Source organism: Lepidothrix coronata, unplaced genomic scaffold (genome assembly GCF_001604755.1).
Source record: "Lepidothrix coronata isolate B3197 unplaced genomic scaffold, Lepidothrix_coronata-1.0 Scaffold231, whole genome shotgun sequence".
Taxonomy (NCBI): domain Eukaryota; kingdom Metazoa; phylum Chordata; class Aves; order Passeriformes; family Pipridae; genus Lepidothrix; species Lepidothrix coronata.
The window spans coordinates 885,564-899,346 of NW_016690411.1; the positions used below are offsets into that span (position 1 = coordinate 885,564).

Below are 13,783 nucleotides of genomic sequence, written 5' to 3' on the forward strand. Positions count from 1 at the left end.
AGAGGTTTGAAGCGGGGGAGTATACCTAGAGGAAATACAAATACCATTTCTCAGTGAAAATGTCGGTGCGAGAACACAGTTTTTGTATTTTATCTAATATTTGTGTAGGTTCCATGAGTGTATAAACAAAAACGGATCCTGCTAATTTAAACTGGCTACAGTGACTTGCAAAAGTTTAAACAAGCTGCTATTGAAACTTTAGGGAAAATGATTTGAAAATTGATTGTCTTTTTGACATATAAGAGAAAGGGATAGAAGTTCTCTTACATTATCCTAACTGAAGAAAAACTCTTTTTGTTACTATTAGAACTATGAGTGTATTGTTCTATTATGATGATATTTTCATTTAGCTTTCAATACCTTATGATGCTAAAATTTTGGAAAATACACATTAATCTCAACAGAAGTGGAAATAATTAAGTTTGTAAACAACGTCTGAGCGTAGGGCTGGGTGAGCAGCAGGTGCTGTCTACAGTGTGCTCTGCCAGACCACAGGTGCCATAGGATGTGAAACCAGAGAGCTGCAATTCTGACATATGCCCCAGGACTGATGTGATGAAACATAACAGATCTGTCCCCAGTCTGCAAATTCTGTTACTTCAGCATTGTCTTAGCCATGCCACGAGTTAGAAGTGTTCCCAACTTGACTTTACAACCTTGCGTACATTGAATATCGTTAATCCTCAAGACATTCCTTCACTCCAGTTTGCTAAATTGCAGAATGGGGCCACCTCTGACCAAGAGAGAACTTCAAGATAGATGTTGAAAGAAGTATAGCAGATGTTTAATATAGAGATTAACAGAGAGATTTCTGCAGCAAAATGCGTGCCATCAAAAGTCAATAAAACTTAAAAAGGGCAAACTGTATTTAACCAAGAAGATGCAAATATCCAGGATTTAAATACTGATCTGCAGTTTCTGACTAGCCATAGTCCATTAACAATGGCATTTAATTTTAAGTAAATGGCATTTCAGGAAAGATTCATGTCCATATTTTTGTGCTACACACATTTCAGGGCAGACCTGACAAGAAGCTATCTTGGGACTGCATCATACAACATGAGATCCCACATTGCTTATCCAGTAAAGGAATTTTACTCCTCTGCAGCCCCACCTCTTATGGTAAATGTCACCTGCCTCTAGAATGGTTTCCTTGCATTAATTCAGTTTAGGAATGAAATGAACAGAGGAAAAAAAAATCAATGAGAGGCTTAGCCAATAAGGCCAACCTACTATATTAGATTGTTTCACTCAATTACATTTCTTTTACATAGCTTAATTTAGATAACCGTCAGGTAAAAGAGTTAAAAATAGCTATATACAGTTAATGCAACAGAAGGTATCAACTGACTTAAGCAGCTGGCCAAAGCAGTTAGCAATGCATCTATCCCTGGGTTAAATTACTCTCCTAGATCTGCATAATACATGCATGACTGATATTTTTTTCTAGAGCATTAAACCTAATGGCTGGTTAGTTGGAATACAAAAGTGTTCTGAACAAATTCATGAAGTACAGAGAGCTGGTGTAGGTCCCATCTGTCAATGCATTTTAGTGGTCCCTGCAGCCCCATACTGAAGAATCTAAAGACTCTGCATTTATGAAGGTCTGGGTACATATTGGCAGTTGCCACCACAGTATTCTAAAATTGTTTTCAGAATCTTAGATGTAATAGTTCAACCAACTACAGCAAACAGCTAACTATATTTCTTTGTGTTTTTTTTTTTTTTCTTTACAGGTATACCCAGTATTTCCAGTATTGGTAGTAAGTAATAAAACCAGTATTGTTTTGCATTGTCATTCAGCTTCATGGATCTAATTTCCCAGCATCCCTTTCTGTTGTAGATAATGTTTCTCTGACTAGGTGCCCTACAGTGCAGGGGCTCCATGCTGGCCTTCCTCTGTTGCATTAACATGTAACTGTTATTATGTGGTCAGAGACAATGTCACTCATGACAACTCATCTGCACTCAACCACAGATTTTCTGATTGGTTTTTATCACCAGATGAAGACTGAGTCTTATGAAATGGAGTGTTACGCAAAGAATTAAGACACTGTTGCACAGAAAATATTTGTTGAGCATCTTGAAAAAAAAAAAATTGTTTGCTAATAACAGTATAGGACCATTCATTTTCATGTATGTACACCTGTGTAAATCCAAAGAGCAAATGGAAGAGTTTATAAATGTAATAGCTTTCGTTTTTATGAAGTAGATTTGCAAATACAGCGTATCTGCTGGTATCTGCATTACCTCTAGTGGTCTTTGAACTCGGCTTTACTCCACAAAGTAAACAGAATTGTATTCCTTCACAGAAAAAATGCTTTCCTATATGCAATTAAAGGACCAAAATATTATACTTAAACTATAACAAAACCATGACACTGTTATGTAAAGGACCACTATATCAATGAAATAGATGGTTACTTAAATATAACACTTGAAGGGACTAAGTGCACAGCAGCTCAGCTGTGGGTCTCAGCTGAATTCCATAGCAGAGAAGTGCACACAGTCATGGCACGTTAGCTAATTACAAATAAAGCAGGGAGGCTGAAATGGGATCCTGTTGTGGCTGACTGAAAGAATATTCCCCAAAGCCTCAGCTTTGCAGATAGTTTAGACACAACTTGTATAATGCAGAACTATCTCAATTATAAAATATCACAGTTGTAAAATGCAATTTGCCATGCCCAGTATCCAACTGAAAAGTTTTTAATAATTTGGGTAAAATGATCTCGCTTCTTATGATGCAGGGTCAGGTCTATCAATTTATAAATCAAGTCAGTTTACTTAAGCTCATGAATGGCACTGATTTGTTAAGCTCTAGACAGCAAGTTAAATGCCATCAAAACTATCTCCCTTGCAAGTGAGAGCAGTGTTAAAGCTGAACACCACGGCATCTGTTTTGCAGCTTGAAACAGTGGAACAGCATCAATGACAATAATGTGCAAATGAAAGCCTTCAATCTTAAAAATGTCATTTTCCTGCTGTAGTGTCTCCTTTGGTATTTGCATGACTGCAAATTCATAGTGATATGCTGTTTTCAAAACTTTTGTGTTTAGACGTATATTTTATAACAACAAAAAAGAAAGAACTTAATGAAAGAGAAATTTATGTCAGAAATATTCCTGCCATTAATAATAGAAATGGGATGAATGGGAAAATAGGTCTTTGGAGTTTGGTTGTGCTATAGTTTCTTAGTATTGTGTTGCATGGTCTATACAGTTGTGTTTTCACTTCACACTCCATACAGCCTTCGTCACCACATCTCCCATTTCTGAGCATCAGCAGATGTTGGCCTTTGAAAACTTAATAGGGAAACTCAAATACCTTTTGAACAATGGTGAGCTGAAAGGATGCATTGTTGACCTCTTTGTATTTTACACTGGAGTGATTAGTACAGTTTATTTATTACAAATGGAGAAAATTCCATTTAAAATTCCATAGGAAATACAAGAGTTTCTGCAAGTCTATGCTTTATCATTAGTCTGCTGTAAATGTCTTGGAATGATATGTTGTACAATTCAACAAATTTATTTGCCTTCCTGAAAAGAGTGAAGCATGAGCATCTCTTCAAGTAAATACTGATACTCTGCTTTTGGGGGAAATAGCTCATGATACATAGCTCATGGGGGAAATAATTCTCCTTGCACAATGTTCTGAACATCTTTCTGTTCAGAAATAGCAGAACTTTTGTTAAACAAGGATAGAATCCATAAATTTATCCTGGTCTCAAAGAGAAGTCAACAGAAGTACAATTAACACACAAATGCAAACAAGATTAATTAGTTGTGGCTGCTTTAATGGATTCTGCATGATTTTTTCTTTTGTCTATGCTAATACAGTATTTGTGTTCATATCAGCAGTTTTCCCCCATCTGGGGACAGGAGGTTATTCTTAGGAGATGCAGTTTGGGTTTCATTTTGCCTGGCAACAAACACCTACGGGAGGGTATTGGCTTTTGTGTACTTCCAGCTTTTCCTACTATATAAAGAGGATGGGGTTGGGGCAGGGAGGTTAGAAAGACTAAATTGCCAGCATACAAAGAAGATGCCAACATCAGTAATGTTCATTTAACACTTTTAAGACTGCAATGAAAACAAACAAAGAAAAATAAATATATTCCTGTGTGCACATATATGTATTATTCTCTATTCCTTTTTTACCTCAAAAGATCTTGTGTTAAAGCAGCTTACTAATAAAGTTTGAACACAAAGAAAGAGTGGTCATTAGTAAACATCCTTTCTGATCATCTAGAAGGAAACAAAACAAATAAAAAAATCAGAGCTTTCCCATTAAGGTCATTTGTACCTGCTGTTGTCTATCAGTTGAATAATAGGTTCTCTGATAATTTCCAGCATTCTTGATTACAATGCTGGCCCTTTCAGCATTTTTCAGCCTTGTCCGGAAAAATACTGGTGAAAGTGTTAGCAATTAATGAGTCCCAAAACCATTTCATAATTTTAAGCAATGCTTACATACAATATGTAAATATTATGAAAAGTACATTATTTTACTTGCTAAAATAATGATTGTACAATTTTACATAGACCAATGCATCAAAATGTTCATTATTGTGACCAATACCAAAGTCACTAATCTGAACATGTGTGCCTTCAAAAAGTTGAATCTTCTAAACTATGGCTTCTGTCTTTTCTCCTGTAAAGCATAACTCCACTAATTATGCTAAACAGTTTTTTATAAAGGGTATAATTAGATACAGGATAGGATAGACATGATGTTCAAATAGCTCTGTGTGGGTGATTATCACCTTAAAGCCTGCTGCTGGCAGATGAGTCAGAGTTTAGAGACAGACCGTGCACCCAAGTGCAAGATGCAATCACAATAATCAAACGGTATTTTCTGCTTTGTTCTCTGTGGTTTTGTTCTTCTTTATAGCCAATTTCAATTGAAGAGAACTTTTTTTTATGATAATGAATGCCAGACACAGAAGTTAAAAAAAAGAAAAGACGAAATGGGCACTCTCTTATTTTATTGTTTTCTTAACCTTGAAAAATCTAGTAGTTGTTTTTCTGGAGCTAAAATTGTGCATGGATGAGTGTAGCTTTATTTGTTTTACATATTTGTTATGAAATTTTAATGTGGTAAGTACCTGTCTTAAAAGGTTGTGAGAGCAAATACTGGCAGATTTTTTTTCTTTTTAATAACAACACAAGGTACTTTGGACCTGATTTTGCCCCCTTGCAGTAACCAAGAAGTTCTCTCATTAAATCTACAATCATGTGATCAAGGCTATTACAATGCCAAGCTCTGGACTACAGCGTATACACAACACCCACATATGTCAGTGGGATATAAACATGCATAACTAGGTTTTACGTTACTTTTCTATTATTATTTGAGGTCAAGTTTTACAGAAAGCTGTACTTTTGAGAGACCATTAAGATGTTTATCTCCTTAGAACATTTAAATATTGTCTGCAGACTATATCTATTATTTTGGACATACAAGCAAAATGTTCTAATTGCAATTCCGTTTTATCCAAATCTGACCTTTTAATAAATAATACTGTTAATGAGGCTCCTAGTCTAAGGCAATCACTTTATCTAAATAACTGATTATAACATCAAGCCGGTAACAGTATCTGTTTTCCCTCTTTTACTCTAGTACTTTGAAGCACTCAGAATCTTTTGCTTTAAAAATTAGATTTTCCATTATATTAAAACATTACTGAGCTGAAAGAAAATACAGATAGCCTTTATGGTATGATATACTCATTTGAACACTGGATCTGAAAGAAATTTAACAGTCCAAATAAAAGACATAATGGGTAGTTTTACCTGGTAGGATTCACAACAAGGCCATTTTCTTTCCTGTGTAACTAGGATGACACCCTTGAAGTTCAGGAAGCAAAACTGGCCCCAGCGCTGAGCAGAAAACATCCCAGCAGAGTGATTCCAGTGCAGGGTCAGAAACCACCAATGCTGCTCCAGGGAGCACTGACAGGTTGTTGGGATGGGATTTGGGAGAGCCTTTGTTTCAGTTTTTGTTTTGCCAGATCCACCAATTTTAACAGATAAGAAGAGCTGTTCTCACCAGTCTCGTAGACCCGGGCACTGACAGTTTAGTATTCTTTCTCATTCTTCATTCCAGTTCACCATCATCATCATGGGTTAGTAAAAACAGTCTGTCAGTCAAATAGTGTTTTCAATGCTTTTTGATTTGCTGTAATATAGGGAAAATTATTCAGTTGACAGTTATCTTTGTTTTAACCATTAATAAACAATGAAATGATAGGACACTATAGAAAATAAGATATCAACATTTCAATATGTACCATGGTACCCATGCAAAACACATAGCACTTACAATATGCAAGTTTAGCTCAGTTACTCAAGGAAGTTTATAGAGAGCAGGCATGATCCACAAAGATATTTTAAAATCTAATTAGCCATAAAGCTTAGTGAGAAACTGCTGGGAAAAAAAAATATACTTCTAGATATTACCCTCTCACCTTTTTCTTTCTGTCCCTTAGACATGTAATCAGTTTATTTCACAGAGTATAAGGAAAGAATGAGATTTCCAAATCAGCATAGCAACTATTAAGAAAAAGGTCTTGAATTCTTGTTCATCAGTTGTGTATTACTGTACAATAATCCCAACTGACCAGCCAATTTCAGCATTTTTGTAGGAAGAAACAGAATCAATCCAAATAAAAAGGAGCAATCCTGAAAACTATCACCAAAATTGTTTACTTTGTGTTTCATGAGATTTGTACCTAAATATTTCATTCAAAAAAGGCTTTGATTCATTGTGCACTTCTGCAAACATTTGAGTGGAAATACTTAAAACTGAAGAATTCCCTCAGCCCTCATTAGTTTGAGAATCAGCCAACAATTTATTCAAGTCAATAGACTTTTTTTCTGATATCTGAAAGTTTTCAGAGCTAGATTTATCTTTTTTTTTAAATCCTCTAAAAAGATCACTTTCTTTTAGTCTACAACAAGTGGACACATAAAGGACTAATTGCATTTAAATTCTTCCAACAGTTATAAAAGCTGTTATGGCTGAGGAGCTGCCATAAAACAACCACATCTTCACATTTATGCAGAATTCTCCTTTCTTCAAAGGAACAGGTATGAAACTTCCTACATTGCTCCAAGAAAGATTGCCTAATATTGGCAAGTATTTTTTTAAAATTAATAAAATAAAGCGGTGATTAAAAAAAAAAAAATCAGCATTTCTTCTCTTTCAATGCTTTCAGTTTGGCAGTTTAATGAAAGTGCTGAAAGGCAAATTTTATGTAAGGTAGGTTATCATGACTTCAAAAAGACAAAAGGAGATAGAAATGCTGTAATAACGATAGTGTGATGCTTGCAAGAAGTGGTGGAACACAATCTGATATAAACACACCCAATTATTCTATCACTTACTAAATATGCCATTGATTTCAGTGAACATTATTTTTTATTATTCCTAGCTTTTTTGTTCAATAATAACACCTAAAACCACTGTCGTAACTCCACTGTGCCCAGCATATATTTTTTAATATCCTAGAACAGCTATTTACTGTTGCCTACACATGGTTTAAAAAAGGCAGTGGCAAGGGCAGCTTTCTGTGGCTGGAAACATGAACTTCTACTGAATCATCAAGTTTACATTGACAATTTTTTTTATACTTTTTTGTGTTTTAAATGGGAGGAAAGTTAGAAAGCACATTAATCAGATCATTTCACAAGGCTTCCTTATTGTTATTAAAAATTAAATTAATAATTATAGTTGCCAACACAAGTGCTCCCTGTTTGCCATTAGTGAGCATGATTTAAGACTTACTGATTTATTAGTAGTAATTTACAGCAAATGCATAGTTTGTGGGCTGGGTCAGCAGACACAGTTTAGGAGATGACAAGGCGCTACTCTGCTGTAGAGCAGAGATGCCCAGGCACCATCACTGTGTTCATGCACTCTATCACCCTTGCTCTTCATCCCTGAGGAAGGATAGCCCCTCTCAGTGGGAATGCATTTTATTTTTAATGTCAGCTCATTAGTTGGTTGGACTGAGAAACCAACAACGTGCTGATGAATTCCTGCCAAGATCATGACAGGTTTTTTCATGTGCAGCTGCCTGGTTGGAATCGAGCTGAAACTACCCGTTCATTTCCTTTATTTCCCCGATCTGAAACTATGATGTAGCCCATGGTGCAGACGGCACTTCCAGTGAATTACTGAGACAGATTTTTTGTTGTTTAGTATCAGAAGTAATTCTGATAGTGTGTATCCCAAAAAAAAAAAATAGGGAAGGGAAAAAGGAAATTATCATACATCTAATAAATATAATGTAATCAGTTTTTCCTTACTTCATGAAAGATTTTTTCCCATAGTTATTTTCTACATATAATTGGCTTTAGAACAATAGTAACTAAAAATGCAAAAATTTCCAATGCAAATATAAAATGTCATATCTGATTTTCTGCTTACCTGAACAGCTCACATACCTCCACTCTTAAAGGTGGCTACAGTAGCTTCAATTTTAAATAATAACACTAAAACGTACATTCAGAAACTCTCACATTTCTGTAGCCTTGTTTGCCCAAATAATTGTCATGGAATATATTACAGTAGATTTACATAGGATATCTTATAGAATACCTACACCAGAATTCTTTAATTATTCTGGCAAATAATGACTCTAATTACAAAATACAGTGTGCAGTCATAGAAGTGTTCTGGAAAAGATTGGTTTATCTAGTCAACTTCTCTATAAATAAAATCCTTCATGGTAATCTCCAAGGACTAGAAATATTTTCACAGGTTACTGTGAAAGAATAACTAGCTGCTAAATGAATCTTCCCAGTGGCTGTTCAAAGGATGACTCATCTGCTCCAATATACGTGTGGGAATGACAGTCAACATTCTTTGACTTGGACATCTTTTTAGATAAAGCATCTCCCTTAAAAAAAAATAAATAAATTCAAGGAGATGGAGAAAGAACTTTATCAAGAAACCTGTAATCTTGATGATAATACAGTCCGTGAATAAGGATATGAGAAAAAGATATCCTCTTTACCAAAGATTGAAAAAAATCACATAATATAAGCATTAAGTCTCATTGGTCTTTCATATTACCAAGCAGCAGCTGGTTTCAGCTGGATATGACCCTCAGTAACCTCATCTAACTTTAGCGTTGACCCTGCCATGAGCAAATATAAGAAACAAATGACCTCCAGAAGTCCCTTCTAAGATGGTTATAATTATTACTAATAACTAGTAATAATCACTAGTTATAATGCTTAATTGGTAATCTCCAGGCACTGTAAATATGTTCTTTATTGGTTTGGGTGTCCATTAAGAAACTCAGCTCAGTGTTATCTAATTTAAAGGGTCAGGGAATTTTTAATTATTTTGTGGTAAGTCACAACCGCCATTTTAAGTTCGCTAAAACAAGCACAGATCTATAGCATTTACAGGATCACTAAGAAATAGGTAACACTGATTTTTTTCTGCCTTACAAGGAGTGGTTTTATTTGGACATGAGATTACTTGGAGAAATTATAATGGGAATAGATTATATATGAAATATTACTGATTATATGAGTCCAATTATGTCCAGTGTCTGATTTCCTATATAGGACCTGCAGCTTACTAAATGACATATTACAGAGGGTTAGTCCTAAGGCATTACAAAGCTTTGACACTATTACTTTTACCTCTGATAATACCTAAGCCTTTTCAGTTGAAGACCACTATACCTGTGAATTTTTGTATTAGGTGTGCCACACTGTACTTAACAACACAAGGAGGATATTGGAAGCTCCAGTCTGAAATGTTAACAGCTTTCTGCAATAACTCTGATGCTGCACAAGGGCTAAAAGAGAAAAAGGCTCAGGGAACAGCAGGACAATGTAGTCCATAAAGATTGCTTTTGCTTTTTTAATATATTTTTATATGTATTCTCTAATGTCCAGTCCCTTTAAAATGTTTAGGTCAAGCCTAAGTTTTCCTAAAGCTACCAGAATTTCAACAGTGAATTAACTGTGCAAATAATTTGCCTGTGCATGCTTGAAACTTATTTACTATAACCAGTCAGTCAGTGTTTCAGGAGGAGAAAGGTGGTCTCTCAGGTGCATGGTAGCAGAGTCTTTCAGTGGAAGGGCTGGGTTATCATGCCACCTCAATAAGTACAGCTTGTCATACACCCTGACTGTTGTGTTTGCACTTCCTATGTGTGTGAATTGGTGGATCTGACCTGTAGAGGCAGGTTATTTTTAATCAATATATAGACTGAGAATCTACCAAACTAACTCAGTTTTTCTATTTTCTTGATTGATAAGGAAAAAGCACAAAAATGCAATAATCTGATGTAATTATGTGATTAGATTACACCTTGACCCATTCAATTGCAGAAGACTACCTAACAGTAAATGGCACAGTGCAGGTCATCATCCTTTCCTTGAATTGTTCTCTGTGTGGGAGGACTTTGGAGACAGACAGCCTCACCCACCCAATTTCTCTTCACCCTTGACAAATGGGTCACAGGAAACTTTGGGATGTCCTCCTTCCATATCAGATGTTTGAAGCCTCAGTCTTTTTGCCACAGCTTCACTGCAGGTCTCCCACTAAGATGGACATAACAGTGAAACACATTTTCTTTATAAAGACATATAAGCCTAGGCCCTTGATGCCCAATCAAGTTGTGACAACTGCAATCTACTCAACTACCCAACTGAATTCCTCATAGATGGAAGTGAAGGAATAGCTCTCTTATGTAGAGAGCTATGTAGCCATATGTAGGCTGATGTGACCATTAAGAAAAATTCTGTTCGACTCAGAGAAAGCACAACCACTGCAATACTCAGAGAAGATAATAAAAACATGGCCCAAGTCTGATGTTTAAAACAAGGCAGATGGAAATGGAAAATAAAAAAAGTTTTCTTTCCTTTCTCCACAATGCCCCCATCCCGTTCACATATTCTCAGCTCCAACACCCAGCACTCTTCTGCTGAGGATTGTCACTCCCCACTACTCCAGCTCTGTAACACATTAACCAAAGGAGATAAAGCTCTAAAGAGACACAGATAATTCTTTTGCTGGGACACAAGATGCTTCATGCAAGTAACATGTTATGTAGGATTTCTAAGAAATGTAGACATTTAATGTTTTGACAAAAATAAAATCAAGCTGTAAAATATATCAGCAGAGGTGATAGGAAATAGAGGAAACACAAAAAGCTTTGAGAGCTGAAGAAAAGGCCCACTCTACTGGTAAATATATTTCTTCCTATAACAGATATGTAATTCACTCAAAAGGCCCTAAAACAGGATGATAAGGTAAGATATGTGTCTTTGATAAGAAATCCATATTTGTCTGATACTGTCATTTTATCTCTGAAGAGCAGATTTAACAGAATATGTTCCTGTTTTGTTCCTGGTGTTGGAACCATATATATTGCCCTAGGATATCTTCTCATCATGAAAAATTATATTTTAAACCACAGAGGATAAATTGTTATGCACAGTATTTTATGTCCATTTGGTGTTTTGGGAATCATCAATTGCTTGTTTTCTTGTTCGCTGTGGAGTCATGTCCTGTTCAAGTGCAACTTAGACTACTACAGTAATAGATGTTTGTAATCTGTCTTTGTCCATATGCTTGCCTGTTTAGAACAATAACACAGATGTAAATAACAAAACTTGATTTTTCCTGATGCATGCAGATCCTCCAAAGTTTGATAGGATATGGCCGAATATTTCTTCCCTTGAGGTTTCTAAACCAAACCAAGGTAGGATGCTGTAAAATTCCTAGTGGTCTAAAGTTACTGAAATTGCTTTTGAGTCCCACATGGTGGCAAAAGTAGTAACGATGATAATCCAATTCACTTTTCTCTGATACTAAATAATGCTATCCTGTGAGAAAATAACTATAAAACAAACCTTATCTGAAAAAGGAGTCTTCCAGCAATCAGACTGTACACATGACTGCAAAAAGCCTGGAAAAGTAGACACACAGCACTGATATACACAAAGCCCTAGATAATGTTGGACTTGTTTAGACAGCACAGTCTATATTTTGAGTAAGTTTTGAGATTTTTCAGTGAAAAAGATTGTCATTGTCTACATCAAACCCATTTTTAATGTCTTGTTTCCATTTTGTTTTCCCAAGTGAGCTGAGAAGCATTCTCAGCTTTCATGCCATCCACAATACAAGCAAGTTCTCTGCAGGACAGACTCATGGTTTTCTACAATTTGAGCGCCACACGAAAAATTACTCACAGACTGTGGCACATTGATTAGCATTGAAAGAAACAAATTACTTTTTATGACTAATAAAAGTAAGGTTCTTTGTTGTTTGAAGAATTATTCAGCCATACTTCACATTCAGAATTATTGTTCATTATAAAAATAATGTCCTTTTGTTCTTCTTACTTACTGCCCTTTCCTCTTCAAAAATCCCTGCAGAAATCTGGCCTGTGGCTTGCCTTCACTGTTCAAAGGTGTCCTTTCTGTGCTGTAACACATAGAGGTGGAGAATAAAATTAATGGAAAGGCGGTCTAGAAAAAGAGCCACTAAACGGAACAAGATGTGTTGGGAATTACATTGGAAGGGCTGTAATTAAATCTATGGATCACAATGACCAAATCAAAACACATGCATGTAAAATCTACCATGTTATATGTGCAAGTTTCTATGTGCCCAAAAAAACAGAAAATACTAATTAATCTTTGCTCTCTACAAGAATTAACAATGTACTATAGTTCAGATTATTCATATATATTTTAAACTAAATATCCCTGATAAAGTGATACTTAGCATTCCAGCAACTTCACTTAGCCCATGTTATGTTTTCCAAGCTTTTGCATGTGTTCCTTAAACAAACAGAAAAAAACAGATTGATGTCTGTTCCTCTGCTTTCTGTAAGGATTAGCCTACATTATTCACAGGAATTTTAAATCAAAACATTCCCAATTAAATTATACTTAGCATTTCTAATGGATTTCATAGCTTAATTATACTGTGAGTGATCTAAGACTTTGTTGCAAAATACGTCTCAAACAGCACAGAATTATTCAGTGTTTCTTCCCCAAAAATAAAGAGTTTAAGTAAATTTAGTTTTGATGTTTTGTTAGGGAACATAAAACACAAAAAGTTACAAGCATTTCTATTCAGTTTATGTGTGTTTGCAGCATTTGTTAGTGTTTAATATTTATTGTAGATTAAATACTTCAGTTAAGGATAGTGTATGAAAAGAATAATTACAGAAATCTGCCTATATCTAATTGTTTTATTGTGGGGTTCATGTTCATACTATATGGCCAGAATAAATACACATACAAATTCAATAAAACCCTTTTCAGACCACTCTGGTTACAATGTACTCATTTGTCATGGATTGGGAGAAATCACCAAATAATCTCTAACACAAAACTGCCAAAGTGTGTCGATGTGAATTACGTTCCCCGTCTTGATCTTGGGTATTACAGCTCAAATGATTCAATAGTTGGTAGCATATAACTCATTTTCTCTATCTTTCACTCTTTCCTTAGAAAACAACAACCATTGTTAAATTTAATTTAAAAGTTAGAAAATAAAGATGTTTATTTTAATCTTTCAATTTGTTCCTATGTGATATCTTTTCTAATTTACTGTTCATTTTATTACTATCCAGTTGCTCCCAAATTAGCTATGTCAACTGTTTCTTCTGTTCAAGTTGCAAACCACAAGAGAGGTAGGAATTCTAGGATTCATACAGTGTTTCCATAGTGCTCTGTGTTGTGAAAACATTGCACTGTATGAATCTGGAATATCTGTGAAGTGTACCCATTAGTTT

At 35.2% G+C, this 13,783-nt stretch overlaps 2 protein-coding genes across 18 annotated transcripts in view; one reads left to right on the forward strand and one right to left on the reverse strand.

The window, feature by feature from the left end:
* NTNG1 (netrin G1) overlaps positions 1–13,783 on the forward strand; it is a 151,533-nt gene that overhangs the window by 101,459 nt on the left and 36,291 nt on the right. For 6 of the 10 annotated variants that reach the window (XM_017834261.1, XM_017834260.1, XM_017834264.1 and 3 more), the window contains exons 5-6: positions 1,737–1,763; positions 11,672–11,737. In XM_017834261.1, coding sequence (XP_017689750.1) covers positions 1,737–1,763; positions 11,672–11,737 — 93 coding nt within the window. Of the gene's footprint in view, positions 1–1,736; positions 1,764–11,671; positions 11,738–13,621; positions 13,682–13,783 lie in introns of all 10 variants that reach the window. The other 4 variants (XM_017834262.1, XM_017834266.1, XM_017834268.1 and 1 more) reach the window with 2 other exon arrangements.
* The window catches only part of LOC108506860, a 50,506-nt gene that overhangs the window by 23,074 nt on the left and 13,649 nt on the right, over positions 1–13,783 (reverse strand). For 4 of the 8 annotated variants that reach the window (XM_017834276.1, XM_017834270.1, XM_017834271.1 and 1 more), the window contains 2 exons: positions 12,385–12,462; positions 5,799–6,183 (listed from right to left, as the gene is read on the reverse strand). In XM_017834276.1, the coding sequence (XP_017689765.1) occupies positions 5,799–5,900 (102 nt within the window). In that variant the 5' untranslated portion in view covers positions 5,901–6,183; positions 12,385–12,462. Of the gene's footprint in view, positions 1–5,798; positions 6,184–11,888; positions 11,932–12,380; positions 12,463–13,783 lie in introns of those variants that run through there. The other 4 variants (XM_017834277.1, XM_017834278.1, XM_017834272.1 and 1 more) reach the window with 4 other exon arrangements.